This window comes from Notechis scutatus, chromosome 6 (assembly GCF_049901735.1).
Source record: "Notechis scutatus isolate UNSWTSFEM ecotype Mainland chromosome 6, rNotScu1.2, whole genome shotgun sequence".
Lineage (NCBI taxonomy): Eukaryota > Metazoa > Chordata > Lepidosauria > Squamata > Elapidae > Notechis > Notechis scutatus.
In genome coordinates this window covers 51,916,649-51,938,547 of record NC_142014.1, presented here as the reverse complement: position 1 = coordinate 51,938,547, position 21,899 = coordinate 51,916,649, and the positions used below count along the sequence as shown (strand labels likewise).

The 21,899-nt window shown below is 39.3% G+C and overlaps 1 protein-coding gene across 8 annotated transcripts in view; it reads left to right on the top strand.

The window, feature by feature from the left end:
* Positions 1–21,899, top strand: part of TNRC6B (trinucleotide repeat containing adaptor 6B) — a 130,960-nt gene that overhangs the window by 15,318 nt on the left and 93,743 nt on the right. For 4 of the 8 annotated variants that reach the window (XM_087968290.1, XM_026694839.2, XM_087968288.1 and 1 more), the window contains exon 4: positions 2,491–2,558. The exons of 1 other annotated variant lie outside the window; for it this stretch is intronic. In XM_087968290.1, the coding sequence (XP_087824416.1) occupies positions 2,491–2,558 (68 nt within the window). Of the gene's footprint in view, positions 1–2,490; positions 2,559–2,911; positions 2,965–11,439; positions 11,674–21,899 lie in introns of those variants that run through there. 3 more of the 8 variants (XM_087968289.1, XM_026694837.2, XM_087968287.1) reach the window with 2 other exon arrangements.

The window sequence follows — 21,899 nt, the reverse complement described above, 5'->3', positions numbered from 1 at the left end:
GATGGTGGTACTTAGTCAGCCCTATTGGTGCAGCAGTTAGAATACAGTACAGCAGGCTAACTGTGCCCACAGCCTGGAGTTCAATCCTGACATGGTTTGAGATTGTCTCCCTTCCATCCTTCCAAGGTTGGAAAAAGAAGCATCCAGATTGCTGGGCAATTTGTTGACATTGTAAACCTCTCAGAGAATGCTATAAAGCACTATGGAGTGCTATATCAGTGTAAATGCTATTGATATGATCTCCATTATAGTCAGTATGTGTGTCCTGTGCCTGACCTATAGGTTTTTCTACTTTTTTAATCCCTTTCAGAGGAGAGAGATTGGAGAGAAAGGGATTACAAGTCAATTGTTTTCTGTTCTATACATTGAAAGCAGTGTGATCGCACTGACAGCCCAGGGTTTGGAAGCTATGGGTGCGATATTTCAAACAGTTTTTCTCTTGAAATCTCTCTGCTCTGGGGGGAAAGGAAAGAAACCAGAGATATCTGTGGGCAATTTCTCCTTTGCCTGACTTTTTCTCCCTGTTGATAAGATCACATTGCTTTCAATATGTAAAAGAACAGTTTACTCTCTTAAAATGTCTTTTTCTCCAATCTCTCCGCTATCGGGGAAAGAAAAAAGTAATATTTGTCTGTAGTCTCCTTCTCCTGATACCTTTCCCCTTGCAGAGTATTGTGGAATATTAAGAAAACATATTTGCATAGTGGAACATCCATTTGGAGATGACTACAATAATCTGGATAGACTGAATCTCACAAGTGTAAGCAGAACAATCTTTTCTTAGGTATTGTCAACTGTTCTTCAGGTAGTCCCTAATTGTGGCTAGCAATTCACGACTAAATGAAGCAGTTACTAAATGTAAATGGCATCAATTTTGCTTTGGGTTGAAAAGAAACATGACTTTATTTTCCACTGCTCTTTGGAATACTCAAGTGCCTGCTTACAAGTAGATCTCAACTTACAACCAGTTGCTTAGCAATCATTTAAAGTTCTGAATGCCCCGAAAGGTAATTATGACCCAGTTCTGAAGTTCTAACAAAGGCCCCCCACACTGTCACATGGCTGCATTTCAGACGTTCCGCATACAGCTCACATTTACAGCCGTTTGCAACATCCCACAGTTACAAGACTGCAGTTTACAATGTTCTTGTTAAAAACTGCAATTTACTTCCAGGTTTTTTGGCAAAAACATCCCAGAGCAAAACAGAGGGTTCATTTAATGATCATTCTAAAAACAAAAGGTTATAAAATTTAGGTTGATCATATGACCTATTTTACAATCTACATTTATGACTGTAGTGGGCAGGCTCTGTTATTGTAAGTTGAATCATGTACCTGTGTATGTAGGAACATTTAACAACCACATAATTGTAAGGAATATAAATCCTTCCATTCCCCAGCATTCAGTTAGAACTGAGGATGCTTCTTGGATGGGACGCAAAACATCTTCAAGAAAAAGAAGTCCAGTTGTGAAAAAGCATCTTTGGGACAATCATGACGTGGATGATTGAGAACCTCCATAGATACGTACCTGTACTGTTTTGATAACACATTGAAAGCAATGCAGTCATGTTGGCAACACAGGCTGGGAGTTGTGGGCACATTATGCAAATATCTTACAGTACTCTCTTGAAATCTCTTCTCCAGTATTTCAGCTTGGGAGGTGGGGAAGAGAAAAAAAGTAAGGATTTCAGTAGGAATCTCTCCTTTGTCTAGTTATTTCTTTCCTTCGTGGAGCAGAGAGTTTGGAGAGAAAGGGATTGTAAGAGAGAAATCTGTTTGCTTTTACACACATCAAAAGCAATATTGCACAACATGAATAAACTTTACATATTCACTCCTGATGCATATTAACATCAGAGTAAAAGTTTGGTCGCTTCCTTGACATGATATTCCCTATTCCGAAGAATGTTCCATATAGACAACATTCAGAGTAGTCAATCTTGGATTGTTAGTGAAGCTTGGTCTACTAGAGTGGAACTTGTTCACAGTAAACTTCTGTAGCATTTGCAAAGAATTATTTTTTTTAAAAAAATGATTTTTGTCACTTCTTCCTGTAGACTAATCCTTTTCCGTACAGTCTTTTTGTAAATATTAGCATCCCATCTTTGTTTTTTATCTTTTCCCAGACTTCTCCACTTAATACTTGATACTCTGCCCATACTCTTTCTCTGCTGGATATTGTTAAGGGAGATAATCGTTGCTGCAACAATAACAAAAAGAACACCCTCCTTATAATGGAAAAAATAATAATTCTATATCCATTATTTAAAACACTCCTCATGCTTGTCTTTATCTTCTATCAACATAACTAAAACCATGTATGATATTGGTACAATGACTGTTGAAGTGGATCTCGTTAAACTGAATTAACAGTCTTTTGAGTGGGCTAACATATATATGCGATAATTGACTGACAAGGAAGAGGGGCACATAGGACAGCATGTACTTTGTTTCATCCGTGCTGACCTACACTGCTTGCCTTCGCAGATGGAACATGAGGATTTTGTAATGGAAGGGCATGGCAAGACTCCACCTCCTGGTGAAGAAAACAAACAGTGAGTCATGTTTATTTAAGAAGGGCCTTTATAGAATATGATACAAAGCACTTGTGGATGAACTCTTAACTTCCTTTTTAAGGAATTCATTATTTAGTTATTTTAATGTTAAACTTTAACTGCTAGTGTATGCAATTTTAATATACTTACTAGGAAGTAAGTATCATTGAACCTGGTGGCTTACTTCTGATAAGATTTGGAGCAAACCATTAAAAGGTATTTCAATGGATATAGTGTGATAGTATGGTGTACAGGTACTGCCAACAGCATTGAAAAGCTGCGACCTTTTGCAAATAGAATTGCAGTAATATACAAACTAAGATCTCTCTATTAATGTTCTATATTTATCTCAGGTGCATTTGTTTTGAAATATGAGTCTTAGCATTTCAGTCCACAGCAAATCCAAGTAAGTACTATTATATGCACCAGGAGCCGTAATTAAACTATAGTGTTACTCTGCAGCAGTATACTATGATCTGATGAAAGTGCATAAAGATCATAGTGAATTACTTTTGATAATGCAGTTAAATTTAATTGTTACGGGATGTTTTTGTTTGACATATTCTGTAATCCAAATGGTATTGATTTATTTAAGAGATTCCCAGTACTGCATACTGAAACAACTGTGCTTTAAGGTAGTTCACAGCAATTCTTTGGTACTTTTATTATCATTATCTAGAAATTGTAAGACTTGACTGAAAGATTTTCAGATCACTGTGAGCTATGGTGACATTCTCTCCTCGGTAGGCTTTTGCTTACTTCTCACAATCCAAAATATATTCCTTTTCCGTCAATTACATTTGTCTCCTAGTTTCCCATAGGATATGGAGTGTTTTCTTAATGAAATTTATAATTTCTAGGCATCTTTACTACAAACTTTTTTTTAATCAATCCACACCTTTACCACAGTGTTTCATGTGTAATTCACTGAATTAAAAACTGCCATGTGTTAGCATGTTAAAAATATATTTCAATTACTGAGAACATTACTGATGAAAGAATTCCGCTACATTGTGACAAGATTATTATGTAGCATTAATATGAGTATGTAAAGTTATATGTATAACTTTAATAATTGCCTATACATTTACTTGGATTGCTTTCTATTTGAAACAGAAAAATCATAAAAGTTCTTGCAGTATACCAAATATAAACTTAATTTGTTTGACTTATGTAACAAGTGTAAAACTAAAAAAAACCAAGATCTAAAGACTGTTATTTGTACTTTTAAGAACAAAATTATATTGAAAGAACTGATATTTTTTTATTAATTCATTCAGAATTCATACTTACATTGCAGCCCTCTTGCCTCAGCGTCACAGACTTAAATTAGGTCACTCCCATTTTTTTTCTTTGCAACATACTTCCTAGGCAGATGTAGTTGAAAAGAATAGTAGTCCTAAGGTAATGGTTTGAATGGGGAAGATGAACTTTATTGTTTGATCAAAGACTCACATTGTAATAAACTATTTCTGTTTTTCAGCCCAAAAGATCTTCCTTTGAAGCAATGATTCCTTTAAGCATTTTAAGACCATCTCCCCTCCAATAATAATATAAATTATACTTTTTCTATACTTCCTACAAGCTATTCTAATTACAAAGAGAACAGGACAATTTCCAGGTTTTCTTTTGCAATATAATAGGCTTGTTTTAGGACAGGGGTGTCAAACTCATGTTGTCATGGCAGTGTCGTGTGATGTATCAGGACATTTTCCCCCTTCGCTAAACCGAGCATGAGCGTGGTCAGTGCATGACGCATCTGGCCCATAGGCCGGGAGTTTGACAGCCCTGTTTTAGAAGATTCATTGCTTCAAAACACATTCTGGAAATGTATCTTCCAAACAATAATATCTGAAAATCCATCTCTTTTTGTGTTTTACAAAACTTTTTGTAAATATATATGCTATTAGTCATACAAGTAATTAATATTTTTCCAAACTCTCTAGTTTAGGAAAGTCTGGATACTAGCACAGCCTTGGATTCCTGTCATTCCTGGCATATGCTGAAATTTTTACTGAAGACCATTCTGTTTCTCAATATTTATCTTTGGAAAATACTATTTTCTCCTCTCCTCCTTCTTCCAAAATTGCCTTCAGGTGAAGTGCAACTCCTGATAACTGACATAACTACTCAATTTTTAAATGTAACTTATTAGGTTACTATTCCACTTTTCTTAAATACAGCTCAAGGCAACGTACATAATGTTCCTCTCTATTTTCTTCATAATGACAAACCTGTGAAGTGGAAGTGGTTTGCCATTAATTTCCTAAAATAATCTGTCTTCTAGACTTTCCAGATAGTTCCCCTCCATATGCTAATCAAATCTGTTTCTGTTTGGCTTTCTATATCATCTAGGGCACCGGTCGCCAATGGGTGGGCTACAGCCCACTGGTGGGCCATGAGAAAATTTTGGTGGGCCACAGAGAAATCTTACCCCCAGAGCACCCCCTCCAAAGCAATTAATCCAGGCTGCGCAGAAACACAAGGCTGTGCTGCCCACATGGCCCGCCAGAACCCTCCCTGCCCACTCACTCCTTACCCGGAAAACTTGCTTGCTAAATTGCTATTTTTCCAACCATCAGCTGTGAGCTTTAGATTAGCTAGGAAGCAGGAAATGGTTGGATTTCTTGCTTTCTAGCTAGACTTTAGATCTTCAGCTCTGCTTTTAAGCACAGCCGAACTTCCCTTAGGACTGAAGGTTCTATTATTCAGTGCAGACTCATGGCAAGCAAATTTTATGTGACAGACTGAGCTAGCCGATGGCAGATAGATCATTGAATGATTCTGTGAGCAACTCAATCTGCATGCCTGCTTTGCCTGATTTTGGGTAAAAATTTCTCTTTTTTATATAAAAAATTTTATATAAAAAATCCCCGCTTCCTTTAGGCTTTCTGAAAATAAATTGGCTAGAGATGGGTTCTATGACTACATGTGTCTACAAGGAGATCTAAAGTGCCTCAGACTATTTGAAAGGGAAAAAATGTTGATTGTATATTTAGGGAGGCATAGACTTTCCTTTCCTAAAACATCATTTTCACTTTCCCCTTACTAAACATGGTGATGTTGGTATTTCCCAAGTCAAAATATGTGTGTCTGTCTTGGTCTGCTTTTCCAGATGAAGGCTGTATACTGAGTATTTTTTTTATTAGAAGAAAAATGTGTACACTATCTAGAAACAGGAATGTACTTCTCCATGGCTTGGGAGTAAAAGGTATTATAGCCTTGAGGAAAAAATTTAAATGATCACCGTAGAAATCAAACATTGATCACACATAGGAATCATAACCAAGGCTCCAGTTAAAGTTTTGTAAATCATTTAAGGAAATTAAGATTTTGTCTTAGCTCATTCAGCTAATTGACTTATATACCTCAGCTTGTCAAAGGTCGGATGTAGCTCTCAGTCCAAGAAAAATGGCACACCCATGGTTTACTTGAAACAATAATTATGGTCAAATTCAAATCCTTATGAAATTGGCTGCATTGAATTAGATAAAGTAATGCAACTTGTCCTCTCTAGATATAGATTGTAAGAGTTACAAATAAGGATAGAAGACTTCTCGGCTGAAAACTGAAGTGTCTGGCAACAATAATATTACTAGGGATATTTTGTCACTCAATATAATATAATAAAAATGAGAAAGGGGAGAAAAACCCAATCCTAATTTAAAAATAAGAGATGTTATGTTCACCTGTTAAAAATGAAGTATTCATTCTCTGCAGCTGCTAACTATTTACAGTGGTAATATGTTTAGGATATAAATTCCTTGCTGTTTTTCAACAGTTGTTTTATAGGATGGTGAACTGGATTTTTAGTTCAGTCATTTAAACAGAAAATGAATGAGGATTGAATCACAAACAAATATAGAGAGTGAGAGAATGTGAGATAAGAAGAAAGGAAAAATAGAGTAAATCTATAGCAGGATGGAGTTGATGAGCTTCTTAGATGTTTAAAAAAGCAAAGGCAATGTATTGAGCAGGATGTGGACATGCCAGAAGCCTGGTTAAAAGAGTATGAAGAAGAACAATAGAGTATTGGTGTAAAAACTAGGTTGTACATATATTCCCTTGTATTTCTTTTGTTTACTAATGATTTTCTGTTCTTCCTATAATGTTTTCAGTTGATGGGATTAGCCCAATGATGTATGTATCTCATGAGGCTTTTTAATACTTTTATTATGTTAAAAGGATTATACTGGTATTTTTAAAGCAAGTTTAATATTACTTCAATATCCAATTGTAGTAGTTTAATCTGACTGCAAAGCTGTTGTTTGTCCTGATTAGCATTATTCAGGCATCTATTTTTAGATTGAACAAGCATAAATTGAAATAAATGTTTTATCTGCATTGTAAGCCTCGTTCAAAGCTGCTATCTTGTGGAAGCAAATGCTGGAAATACAATTTATTTGGGCTTTGTCTATGATGAATTATAGCATTTCCCATAACCGTGTTGCAATTTAATAGAAAAGTATATTTTTCCTCCTAAAATGCAAGAGCACATGAGAGCAGTCCACAGCACTAAGTCTGCCATTCCGTGGTGAAACAGTTTTAATTTTAAAGGTCTGCATACTTTACTGTTTACGCATAAGCAGCTAGCTTGGCTTAGACAGTTATATCTCAAGCCAAAATCCATGGAAACTGGTTCATAGCGAAGCATACTGTTTTCATATGCTGCCCACACCAACCAATAACCATTTATTTGCTTGCTTTCAATTGCATTAAATCTTCCTTTTCTTCTCTTTTTGGGGGGCAGGGGAGACCAAAGAGAGTCCATTCTTAAATTTATTTTTCTATAATGGTGTTTAGATTAGATTGCTCAAGCAGAATTGTGCTTATTTTGTTTTGTGTAAAGTAAAAACTTATTTTTGAAAGGTTTCTCTTGGTTTCTGAAGTTTGCATTTTGTGGTTTCTCAAACAAGCATTGTCCACTAACTTTAAAAACTCTCTCTCTCCAGTGGTTGGCTTCATTGCTCCAAATTACAGAGGAAAAACCCTGAATATGATAGGTAGGTAGGTAGGTGGATGGATGGATAGATAGGAGAGATTTAAAACATCTATCTAACTTGAGCATTAATATAAGCTACTATAATTGGTAATTGTAGGTAACAATATTTTTCCATTTGCATCTTCACTTATTGAAAAAATAGATTATAGCATTTATTATATGCGTTTTTACATATAAAAATATGTTTTATAACCTGATCCTTAAGTTATATATTTTATATTATTCTGATAATACATGCAAGTAAGTATCATGCCGCACTAAATTACGTGTTAGAAACAGATTTAAAAAGTTCTTTAAAAAGCATAGTAAAAGGACTGTGTCTTTTGAGAATCCCTCTTGCTCTTTAGAAAAAATACAAATGAAACAAGTTTTCCTTCAAATGTGTGTTCATCATTATTAAGTACCTGCAATATTAGGTATGATCTATATCAGTATTTTTCACAACTTTACGATGTGTGGTTTTCAATTCCCCAAATCTGTACCCTATGTACTCACTGAAAAATTGAGTTGTAATCCACACACTTTAAAGTTGATGACCAACACTATGCCTCCAGCTTCTACTCATTTATACCATCACTTTCCCAAACTGTAACTAAACCTTAACAACAAGGAGATACAGGTAGTTTTTGATTTACGACCATCATTGGGACCATACTTTGGTCACTAAGTGATGCAGTCATTCAGTGAATCATCACAGTCATTAAATGAATCACCATTTACAATTGGGTTGCCTCCACTGATTTTGCTTGTTGGAAGCCATATGGAAAGGTCACAGATCACAATCATGTGATCACAAGACCCTGCAACCATTTTAAGTGTGAGCCAGTTTGAAGCACCCAAATTGCAATCAAGTGACTGTAGGGGCAGTGCAATTGTTGTAACTTTGAGGACTGGTGATAAGTCACTTTTTGCACCATTGTAAATTCCAATTGTTGTTGAATGATTGTTAGTTGAGGGCTACTTGTATCGTCACCTCCAAAGTCCTATTCCTCTTGGTATTATATTTCTGGGGATAAATCTGTTGCCAACTGATGTGTGATTTATGAATATTATTAAATTTTAGTCCAAACAAAGCATTCCAGTCCCGAAAGTTGTGCCTTTATTTTCCAGAGCTTCCTTCCTTCCCATCAAGTAGTATGGCATATTAGGCTAGTTCAGTACCAGGCAGGCAAAAGGACTCTTTCCTAATCAGTTATATTTATTAAAGAATCTAGGAAAGAGGAATCAGAGATGATTAGTAACATGAAAGACAGAGTTTACTGAGTTGATTACTGTGCACCCACAAGGCAGATTTCCAATTCTGTGAAGTAGAGTTGGAGGGGAAATGAGTGCGTTGGAGTGTGAAGGAATACTGTATAAGCATACTACAAAATATATGTTTTGATCAGCTTCCAGAAATAGCAACTATTTGTAAGCATTTGAAATGTGCAGTATTGCTGAATGGGTGAGAAGAGAATTTTGAAACATAAAAACTATAGTTTCCATACGTACACATCCAACCCCCCCCCCAAAATGAACAAATAGGCATGACCATTTCCAATATTTGGCACTACTTCTGTTGACTGAATATGGTTATTGTACGTTAATATTTATTGGGTATAATTGCAAATTAGAACAAAAATATATCCTATGTGAATTGGTATTTCAAACATATTTATCCTTCCTACACATTGTTAATATAAGAATTCATGTAGCTGTTTCTGGTGGGTTGCCCCCCCCTTTATAAAATGTCTTGTTAAAGGCAGTGGCCCCCAACCTTTTTTGTGCCACGGCCCGGTACTGGCATCACAAAATGATCCGCGGCCCGGTACCGGCATCAGCACGCATGACAAGGCAAGGCGAGCCGAGCGACCGGCCAGCTGGCCGTCCCCCGCTTCTCCCCGCAACCTTCCACTCGTCCTTTATATCTTTGTCGATGGGCTTCGCTTCGGGACGGCTTCGGGACAGTCGCTTGGCTCGCCTTGCCTTGGGTGCTGAAAGAATCCTCGCGCCTTAGTTTCGTTCGAAGCCGCCCCCCCCCTTCAATGAAACTAAGGCGCGAGGATTCCTTCAGGACCCAAACGCCACTTTCCAACCAGAAAAGCTCACCCGGAAGCACTTTCTCGTCAAACAAGATGGCGGCGCCCAGCAAACCGGCGGCCTGGTAGGAAATGTTCCACGGACCGGTACCGGTCCACGGCCCGGTGGTTGGGGATCCCTGGTTAAAGAAACAGGCTAAGATAATATCCATGTGGTTGCCAATAGTTGATATCTTGATGGCACATAATCAAAATCAATAAAATGTCTTGTAGTTGAATGGATGCTTTTAACAATGGCTGGCCCATATTGCACTTCATGATATAGTAGATCAGGGTCTTGTACAGGTAGTCCTCGACTTAGAACTGTTCAAAGTTACAACGGCACTGAAAAAAGTGACATGACCATTTTTCGCATTCATGATTATTGCAACATCTCCATGGTCACATGATCAAAATTCAAATGCTTGACAAGTGGTTCATATTTATGAGGATTGCAGTGTCCTGGGGTCATGTGATACCTTTTCACACAAACCTTTTAACCAGCAAAGCCAATGGGGAATCCAGATTCACTTAACAAGCATGTTACTAACTTAAATGCAATGATTCACTTAACAACTGGCAAGAAAAGTGGTAAAATGGGGCAAACTTACTTAACAAATGTTTCACTTAGCAACATAAATTTTGGGCTCAACTGGTCATAACTGTATTTAGATTTTCGAGACACATTAGTAGACAGGTATATTTTAAGGGAACTTGGTTTCAAAATTTTCATTTAAAATTTTTGTTGTAACTCATTATTTATTTCCTTAATTAACTTGTGATAGCTATAAATACAGACACAAGTACTTTGAAAATTACCTGTAAATGTGAAATAATTTTGGGGTGGAAGGGAAGGAGTTGGTTAATCTTGCTGGTGCAACATTTTCCCCTTTGAGGAGCTGGGGTGAGCATGGCCTGCGTGTAACTCATACAGCCTCAGGCCACCAGTTTGACACCCCTGATCAATAAGTCTTTTCCAAAATGGGATTTACTGCAGGAAGACACTGGCTTGGAACATTGAGAGTGAAGGGAGCTAAACAGTTAATTGGTTAAATAAATTATTAGGATATGGTAGTAATGTTTCATCCTGTTTTTAAGTATTCAACATGGATTGTAATTTCTATAATATTGCATGCTTTATTTTCAAATATTTATAAGCTATTGTGATTGCCGTATACAATATTACAGAAGTGATATAGTATTACAGAATATATCTATTATTACAGAAAATAAATTATGTTCACTTAATCAGGAATTAATGTTTAAGTATTTCTGTTAAGAAGTAATTCCTAATTTGCAAATGTGCACTGCTTTTTAATCTAAAAAGTAGCACAGTATGCTGAAATTGCTTTTCTTTTAGTAGACAGGATGAGTAAGAATATGGATTGCAACAGTAACAAGCTGTAACTTCAGCATATACAGATTTACATTTTGGCATTAAATGACAGGTAAATATTATTGTGTCTTGCCACACACTTCTTATTTACCTAGATATAGTCTGTATTTTCTATCCATTTAAATAAGAAAATAGAAATGGAAAAAGTGTGAGCTGATTATTAAATGTAAGATTAAAATAAGGTTTGATTTGAGAGAAAATAATTTCAACCTGTTGCCAATCTTTATTAAAATGTGGCACTTTGTAGAGTATATTGCTGAGAAGTAGTAGAAAACGAAGCATACTAGTTGCACTTTGCAGAGGAACGAAAGAAAAGTGAACTGCGTTCTCCTTAAGATTATAATTTTCCTGCCCTCTTCCTGATTGACAATATACGCTGGTCACATGATCCGTCTCTATTTGAAGGTCACAAAAAGCAGTTTCCATACCGGGGGAGGGGAGCCGAAGTGTGCGCGCAGTTGCGCGCGCGCGCATGGCGGCGCGCGATCGCGATTGTGATCGAGTTCAACTCAAAATGGCCGACGGAGCTTGTGCTGGCTTTTGAACATTTCAATTTGAGAAAATAGAAATACAGCAGATTTTTTTTGAGATTTCGTCACTTCCATTTTTACCCCTATATGCCTCAACTTGCTGGATTCAAGCACTGTTGCACTTTATGAGGTCAGTAGTTTAAATAATATTTTTGTGCAGATTACCTTGACTGCTTCGTTTGATTTTGCAGCACGATGTTTGCCTCGCATAAGTGGTTTGATCTTGTTCAAATGCAGTTGCCAGATCTTGGAGAAGATCGCTAAAAGATATACGTGGCAAATTCTGGAAAGATTAAATGGCTTTTAAATACCTTTTGAGTATAATTAACTGAATGTGCTTGGCTATATTAGATCTTCGTAAAGAATCTCACCTGAGACTTCTCTTTTCTCTTTTTCTTTACCTGAAAACATTCATGTCTTTTGAGGCTTTTAACTCTGGTGCAAAAATTAGCATACATTAAATGTGCTTATATTCTTTCTTGCTGTTATGATTGGCCAGGGAAAGGGGAGGTGCATATTTTAATAATGCTTTATATTCTAGGGATTCACAGAAATAAAATAATGCAGCATTGCAGCTTTTAAGAGGGATTTGAAGTAATCAATGAAACAGCTTGTGGGTTTTTCTGGAAGCGGCTTATGTTTCAGAATCTCAGGCAAAACATACCTAAATAACACTTGTGTCTGGGTGTCTCCTCATCCAAAAATATAATTATTTTAGTTCTCTTACGTTTTGAATTGCAGTGGGAAGCAAATGCTATAAACATGACAGAGTTCAGAGGAAACTGTTGTTACTGTAGTTCATCTCTGCTAGAAAAGGTTAAGTTTAAAAGTATCAAGGTGAAATACTAATGCAATTTAGACTTTGAAGAATATATTTTATACACAATGTTATTTCAAATGAAATTTATATGGGAAGAAAAATGAGGCTTTCCCCCTCCAAACAGGTGTTGTTTTTTTTAAATGAAGCCTCATGTATAGCTTTCATCAAAAGGATCAGAACAGTAGGCACTATAAAATTTACTTTCTATGAAGGAAGCCCTTTTGCATTGAGAGAGAGATACAATGTATCTCTGTGAGTAGAATTGAATAGAGCAATGTAAATTTTGATTGTCATACATTTCTCCCATTTTCCTGAAGGGCCTTGTATTTAATTTGCATTGTGATATTGTAAGATATAGGTGGGGCTTATAATGATTCCACTGCAATCAATTATCAGAGTATTGCTTGAAATCTCACATTTTATACTAGCTCATGCAATATTAAATATTTTTTTCTTGTCACAAAACAAGGATCTCACTAAATTTTGAGCTTATTCCATAATTGCTCATATGTATGTTGAGTTAGGTTTTATTGTCTTGAGAAAATAAAATCTGGTTTTGAATCTATTATGTTGAGAAGTGCTCTATATTATATTGAAAATGGATGTATTCTTTGAGGTTGATATTCTAATGTGCTGATGTGCACATGTATGAGTGATTTACTCAAGACAAATCACCTTGGTTTGGTTTTGAGGGTTAGCATATTAAGTATGAAATTGTAGTTTGTGTGCTGCTAGTACTTACTATACAATTCTTTATCATTAACTCTAGAGATGAAAATGGAATAAATCATTTGAAAAACAATGAATGGAAACTGAACAGAGATAGAGTACTGATTTGAGCTAAACAATTTTAATTCTGTCATTTCTTTGGGAGGCATGCAAAAAACTGATCTGAGAAATTAAGAATTTAAAAATGATCTTATATAGTGGTAACTTAAAAGAAAACCATTTTGGTAAGCATGCATTTTGGTTGGTTTAATATTTAAAAAGTCTCACTGATAAGCGGAGCCTTTATACATTTTATAGGTATAATCCAGAATAATTGATAAAGCAGCTGACATTGCTGCAGAATGGTGTCAAAAAACCTGGGACAGTTTGTCTGTGATTGAAAACTATGGCTTCAATAATGTGAATGTCTAGATGCTCAATGAATCTTTTCCAAATTGAAACATGTATTTCTCAGTAAATGTATAGCAAGATCTTTTAAATAGAGTAGGTCAACAGTGGTAAGACAGAAACAAATATGCATAATACTTATAATTAAATAAAAATATTCCTAATGAGTGTGTTATAAAAAGGGTATAGAATAAAAAATAGATTGGTGTCTGCTCCAGGGTCCTGATTATCAGTCATTCGGGGTCCTCAGAGCTTATATAATAAAAAATAAAAGCAATAGTGCTATTGTAATATTGCTCTCCAGTAATTAGTTTTCTGTGGCATAGTATCTTTGAACATTGAGGTTCCATTTAATTACCATGGGCAAACACAGCAATTGTGGTTTCTTTCAAATTTTCTAAAGCCTTCTAACCAAGAGTTTTTAATGCTTTTTGCTCCCTTTGCCCCAATTATCCTTTTAAATTAAAAAAAAACAACACTCAAATTCTTTAACCTTTCACTCTTTGATCAATGTAGTGATCCTTCTCTAGACTCTTTTTTATATATATAGTTTCAGCTTGTCATATTTGATCAATAAATAATTCTACTGCTATGCAAAGTGTTATTTCCTATAATCTAGCATTTGTGATGACTTGATAGCTGGGTTTAGCAGAATGCCTACAATGGATGTGTGTGATTTAGATTAATGGTTGCATTTCATTTATATTATTGATAACTCTCCATTTCAATTATATAATTTTCCCTTTTATAATTCCCTGTTTTCAACATGGAAAAGTATCCTTAATGGTAGTTAGTAATAATTCTTTCTGAGCAAGATATGCTGTAAAACAGCAAAATGTTATTTAAGAACTAGTGTAGATAAACTATCTTGATTTTTTTTTGTTTCACATTGTGTTAAAATATTGTGTAAACTTATAATACAGTAAAATTTATTGGAGAAGCAACATATCTTCATTTATATCCACCTATATACATTGCCAATTTTAATAATTGATTTTGCTATTCCTATGCAAATCCTTTTACTATTAATTAAATACATTAGTTTGTTTCTCAGGCACAATTTTTTATATGAGGTTCAATCAAGAAATATTCCAGTTTTAAAATTAAGGTAGCCAATAATCAGTGAAAACCTTTGGTTTATATTTCAAGCCTTCTCACTTCTACCATTTGTGCACTGGACCTCTGCCTGACTTGGATAATAAAGAGAGGTGCTTGGGCACTACCTATAAAACTCTATATAACTTAGTGCCTGGATGTATAAGCAACTCACTTTTCCCAATAGTTTCTGCTTGTCCTATCCATACAAGTAAGGAGTACCTACTATCCAGACAACTAAGGAGTACCTATACTATAAAATTTGAATTGAAATCTTAGCCTTCAATTTTTCTGGGGTATATGCATCCTCTTCTTAGAAAAGACAATTGAACTAGAAGTTCTGCCTTTAATTGTTAATTGCCTTTAATTGCTCCACAGCTGCTATACTGGAGTTTTTCCCCTTTATTTTAAACATACTGAAAATTAATTTTGTTCTTTTTAGCATTATTTTACTTTCCAAACTAAGCACATTCTGAGCTTTCATTTTCTTAAATCTTTATAAATTTGTGCTATCTGTATTCATTTTAGTGAATACTGCCTCTTTGGTCTCCCATATACTATATATACCCTTTGGGGTTTTCATTAAACATTTCTGTGCAATAACATTGTTTTCTGTTTTTATTATTTTTGCCTTGTTCGAATTGATTTTAGTTGTGCCTTTTGTAATGCCTTGTATGCTGATCCATTTTAAGCTCATTTCCTTATTACTGTATATACTTGGGTATACCGATAGAAGATAATATTTGTAGCTCAGGAATGAACTGTGCTTTCTGAGCGTGGTTGTTTTCTTGCAGACATTTCATTACCAAACTAGGTAATATCATCATTGTTAGTAGGCAGTATAGTTTACTGTCATTTTATATTCAAATGGCTTGCCTGTCAGTGTTGGTGGGAGTGGTTTTGATTGTTACTTGATTAGACCATTGTGTACTATTAACTTGTTTGGGAGTTCTTTCATTGGAATATTGTTTGCTCCTTGACTATTTGTCCAAATCTTGGTGTTAATCTCTGCTCATGTGGGTGCTGATTGCTGATGAGGAGAACTTTGATGTTGTATGGCTATTCATTTTGTTGAAGTGTTGTATACCTGATGTGCTTCCTTTTTCTAATGCTCAAAGTTGCTATAGTGTGTTTGTGCTTGTCTAAATAGTGTTCTTACACAGCTTTTCTTGTGGGAAGTTGGGTTGTTACTTTGATGGAGCACCTGGTTGATGTGGGTGGTTTTTACAATAGATGTTATTTCTAATTTGCCATCCCTACTTCTGCTGATAAGGATATCCAGGAAGAGTAGCATGTTATTGTTTTCTTTCCCCATAGTGAATTTTATTCCTTTGAAGATGTTGATAGTTCTCTAGTTGGTCCTTTATTATGACAAAAAAGCAACTTCATAAAAAATGCCTATCTATACAGCACAATCAACATAAACTGTGAAAAAGATAACACTGTCATAACATCAAAAACATCTCAGAAACCACCAACAGATCATTAGAATTGTATGGCATAACTGCAATATACAAACCAATCAAAACCCTCCAAAGCATCCTAAGTAAATCAAAAGATCTAGCAGCTCCAGTAGTTAAAAAAAACAAAAACTATTGTCTATCTGTCAGGTCAATCCACCATCTACTCTTAAAAAGTTAACAGGTAACCTAAAGTACAGAACTAGTCTTCAAAGCCCAGTTAACACCTTGTTATTGTATTTAACGTTCAGAAAGTCCACAAACAGCTTTTAATCTCATATGAACTTAATCTAATCCATTGTTTCTAATCAGTGCAGTTAATTAAGCCATCTTTACCACTTCATTCAGCGTTAACAACCATTCCTCAACAGTAGGCTTTTTTTGTTTGTTCATTTATTTCCAATATTTGGCATAAACAACCCTTGTAGCAGTTGCCGTATAAAGAAATCAGGTCCCAAACTGTTTCTATTGATTTGTCTATAATACCTAGGAGAAAGGATTCAGGTTTCATTAGTATTTGTATTTTCATATATTCAGCATTATTATGTTTATCCAATATGATTTAGATTTTAGAATATACTTCCAAGACCACCACCACATGTGATAAAATGTACCTGGAGTTTGGTTACATTTCCAATACTTATTAGAAGTTTATACATTTTTGCCAGTTTTTCCCAAGTCAAATGCCATTGATACATCATTTTTATAAAAAATTTCTTTCGAACTGTAATTCAAACTAAATTTTAAACTATTGTATGTAGTCTATACATTCTCTCATTGATCTAACAATATATTATAAAAAAAGTTTAACACTTCAGAGTTTCTTTTGTCAGTGCTAGATTTTGTTCACATTTAAAATTGATAATATTTTAATAACATAAACTGAAAAACTGTTTTGAGTCTTTGTGGACATTTGATGGTTTATCATGAAGCAACACTTATGGAATAGGTAGCTTTTGGCCTGTTGGCTTTCTTTTATAAATGTGCAGAATTTTGTAAAGAGAGAGTACCTAAACTATAAGTAGGGAAATCTTGTCAAATTCAAGCTCATTTATATAATCTTTAGTTTGACAAAAGAAAGGAGGATTAATATGGGGCATTTTCTTTTTAACAACCATCCCTTTCTCCACGCTGCGACGAGATTCCAGGAATGGGATAAGTTTCCTCCCTCTGATGTCATCGAGCTGAATCTGCCACAGTATAAAAAGCCAGCCTCTGCTGTGAGCCCCAGCTTTTTGTCTCAGCTCCTTGAAGTCAGAGCTAGTGTCTCTGGAGTCTTGCTAGTTCACAGACAAAATGGGCGTTGGTTCTTACCTGACACGCCATTTCTCTTCGAGCTGCGAGGAGCATCCAGAGAGTGGGTGGTGCTTCAGTCTTCCGCTGTTGTAGGCTGAGCTAATTCTTGAGGAACGCTCCTCCTTCCGTCACGTGACTCCATTGGAGCGTTCCCCCAGTTTATGCGAAGACGAGAGGAAACAGGAATTCTTGCTCTCATCTGACTAGACTTAAGGTTCATTGGCCAAAACAAGACCCCACCAGACGGTGAAAGAAAAGGGAGGGGCTGGATGCTCCTCGCAGCTCGAAGAGAAATGGCGTGTCAGGTAAGAACCAACGCCCATTCTCCTTAGAGCTGATCGGAGCATCCAGAGAGTGGGACATACCAAAGCTGGGCCTGTCCTACGGGAGGGGCGCCGTCTGGTCTGCAGTCCCCTCGGGTTCCCGGAGAACCCTCTGAAGAACCCTCCTACCGAAGGAAGCCTCAGCTGAGGCATATCTGTCAATTCTGTAATGCCTAATAAAGGGTGACGGGGAGGCCCACGTCGCTGCCCGGCAAATGTCGATTATTGGAGCCTGGGTAGCCCAGGCAGCTGACGTAGCCGCGCTCCTAGTGGAGTGAGCCGTGATACCCCTGGGCACCTGGAGAGCCTGAGCCTGATATGCTTTGGCGATGGCCGCCCTTATCCAACAACCTATGGTGGTTGGAGGAGCCTTGAGCCCCTGTGACTTTGGTTGGAAAGATACAAACAGGGCCTCAGATTTACGGAAGGTCTCAATACGTTTAATATAAATCCGCAAGGCACGTCTGACGTCCAGAGTGTGCCAGAGTCTGTCCCTTTCATGAGTTGGCCTGGGGCAAAAGTTGGGGAGGATAAGTTCTTGAGCCCTATGGAAGACCAAATTAATCTTGGGCAAGAAGGAAGGGTCAAGCCGGAGGACCACATGGTCGGGGTGGAAGACGCAAAGGTCTTTCCTAACAGACAGTGCAGCGATCTCTGATATCCTACGGGCTGAAGTGATCGCTACCAGGAAAACTACTTTATAGGATAGGAACTGAAGCGAAGCCTCTCTTAAGGGTTCGAAGGGTGGCTTTGTGAGGGAGGTAAGGACCCTGTTGAGGTCCCAGGTTGGATACCGGTGAAGGGCCGGGGGACGCAAATTTGTGGCCCCCTTCAGAAAGGCTCGAATACGGGGATGGTGAGAGAGGGAACTGCCTTCTCCACCGGAGATGACTGTAGACAAGGCAGCTACCTGCCGTCTTAGCGTGTTGGGGGACAGTCCCTTACTGAGACTCTCCTGAAGAAAGTCAAGCACTTGGGCAATGGAGGGGTTAGTTGGGTCAATAAGAAGCTTGACACACCATTTACGAAAAATGGTCCAGGTGGAGTCGTAAATCCTTGTAGTTGAGGGTCGCCTGGCTGCTAAAATGGTATCGATGACTTTGTTAAAGAGGTTTTCCCTCTTCAAACGTTCCCGCTCAACCTCCAGACGGCTAGTTGAAGCCATTGGGGGTTCGGGTGGAGGAGGGGACCTTGGGACAGGGAGATTCTGTCTGCTGGGATCCTCCAGGGGGGGCTACTGATAGGCTGCGGAGGTCCGCAAACCAAGGGCGACGGGGCCAATAAGGTGCTACCAGAATCAGTTCCGCCCTCTCTTGAAGGACCTTCTGAAGGACTAAGGGCACCAGCGCCAGGGGAGGGAAGGCATAAAGGAGGCCCGTGGGCCATGGACACCGAAGAGCGTTGTGGTCCTCCGCCCCTGGGGATGGGAATCTTGAAATGAACCTTGGAAGGTGGGTATTGAGGGGGGAGGCAAACAGGTCTACCACTGGTGGCCCGAAGATGGATGTCGCCTCCCTGAATAGAGCTGGGTGGAGGCGCCACTCCGACTGGTCTATGGTGGCCCTGCTCAACCAGTCTGCTCGGGTGTTGGAGGTGCCCGAGATGTGGTCCGCCCTGAGAGAAAGTAGGTGAGACTCCGCCCACCGACAGAGGTGCTCGGCCTCCCTCATTAGGCGGAATGATTGAGTGCCCCCCTGCTTGTTGATGTGGGCTTTGGCTGTGATGTTGTTGGTAAGGATGAGAATGTGGCGGCCGCGTACCTGGGGGAGGAAAGTGTGGAGGGCCAGATGGACGGCGCGAAGCTCCAACCAGTTTATGTTGCATAGTTTCTCCGTGGCTGACCATCTGCCCTGAGCTGTAAGGGACTGGAGATGAGCTCCCCATCCGGACAGACTGGCGTCTGTGGTGACGGTGACTCTTGGGGGCTCCTTGAGGGGGCAGCCCTTGTTGATAGACGCCTTGCTCCACCAAAGGAGGGAGGTGAGCACCCTTGGTGAAACCCTGACCTTGCGCTTTGAGTTGCTTGATCCGGATCTTTGGCATGGGAGCAGGAACCACTGGAGGCATCTGGAGTGGAAACGGGCCCAGGGAATAATGGAAAGACAAGATATCATTTTACCCAGTAACTGGGATAGTTCCAGAAGGGAACCCCTCTGATACTTGTTACAGATTTTTGGATACTGAGAATTCTCTCCTCAGATAGAAACACCTTTCCCTTCACAGTGTTGATCACCATCCCCAGGTGAGTTATCCTGGTGGAGGGAGATAATTGACTTTTCTTCCAATTGATGAGGAACCCGTGATCCTGGAGAGAGGATAGGGTAGTTTGGGTATCCCTCATTGCCTGTTCCCTGGAAGTGGAAAGGATGAGAATATCGTCCAAGTAGCAGTGGAGGCGCACCGGGAGGGTTCTGAGGTGAGCAGCTAAAGCGGCCAGGACCTTGGTGAAAGTTCTGGGTGCTGAGGCCAACCCGAATGGGAGAGCCACGTATTGGAAGTGGAGGTTATTGTAGCAGAAACGGAGAAATTGTAATGGGAGGGTCGGATTGGGATGTGTAGATATGCCTCGGAGAGGTCAATGGATGACTCCCTGCCTAACACCCAGTAGGATGGATTGCAGCGTGTTCATTTTGAATTTGCGGTATACGAGATGGCGGTTAAGCTTCTTTAAATCCAAAATCGCTCTCCATCCCCCCGAGTGTTTGGGTACCACAAATAAGTGGGAATAAAATCCCTGTCCTCTTTGAGATGGAGGAATGGGTTGAATGGCCTGTATATCAAGTAGGTGCTGAATTGCTGAGTCCATGAGGCTGCGCTTGGTGTAGTCCTTGGATAGGGGGCATGGCATGAAAAAATCGGGGGGAGGAGATTGAAATTCAAGGGCAAGGCCAAACCTGATGGTGTCCCTAACCCAGGCGTCGGAGGTTGAGGAGTCCCACTGGTTGGCGAAGGTCTTGAGACGCCCGCCAATGGGAATCAAATCTGGTGGCTTATCTGGAGCGCCTGAACGGCCTGCTGCCCATGCCCCGAAAGGGCCTTTTGAAGCCCCCGCCCCTTCTGTGCCTGTCAGAGGAGTCGGTCCTGTCCTGAGGCTGACCCGAGCCAAAGGGAGGGTCTTTGGTACCTGGGAAGGGGGGTCTGGAAATAGGGGCGAAAGGGAGCTCTCCGAAAGGGCTGCAGGGATCTTGGCTCTGACTTGCGGGTGAGGGATGGAAGGAATTTTTTCTTGTTCCTTCCTTCTACTAAAAGGGGATCCAGGGATGGTCCAAACAATTTGGTTCCTACGAGGGGAGCGGAAGCCAATTTAACCTTGTTCTTGAGGTCTGCCTGCCAGTGTTTTAGCCAGAGCAGACGTGGGAGAGACGTGGGAGGAAATGGCCCGGGTGGAAAATTTGACCAAGTGATAGGTAGCGTCGGCCGAGAACTCGGCCGCGGCCATAATCTTGGCTATGTCCTGATGAGCTCGGACATTGGAGGCTGGGACATGTTGCTTAAGCTGGCGAAGCCAGCGAATGGATGACCTGATGAAGAAGGAGGCGGCCGTGGCCAATCTGATTGCCCAAGCGTCTGACTGGTGGGCACGGCATAAGGCCAGTTCGGATCGTTTCTCCTCCGGTCTCAGGGCCTCTAGGGGGTCGCTGAGGGTGGTGGAAGAGGCCAGGCCCACGATGGGCTCATCAACCTCCGGAGTACCCAATAGGTTAGAAAGCTCTGGGTCTAGGTTAAAGAATTTTTTATCATGAGCCGAGGGGCGGGAGGGGCCGCCGAAGAGGCTAGTTGTTTGGACACCAGGCCAAGGAAGATGGGGGGGTTGGTATGACCTCGGCTTCCACGACAGGCTGTTGAAAAATGGAATCCTCTGGACCTTCTGGAGTGAGAGGAGGGGGTCAGAGGGGATCTGAGTCTTTAGACCCGAAATGTTTCTGGCCTTGAACAGGAGGGATTTGAATAGTTGGGTCTTAAAAAGCCCCACAAAGGCGGGTTGGTCGGGAGCCAGACCCTCATCCTCTGACATCTCTGCCTCTGATGGTTCTATGTCATAAGGGGGTTCATTATATTGTAGGGACCCCAAATCAAAGTCCTCCTCCTCCTCCTCCCTGTAAGGATCTAGTTCCTCTACCGCCTCCTCCTCCTCCTCCCTTACTGAGGGGGAACCTTCCCCCTGATGGAGTACCTGATCCTGTGGCGGTTCTGATCTGAGTGGGAGTGATCTTACTGAATGAGACTCGGATTCGGTGGCCAGTGG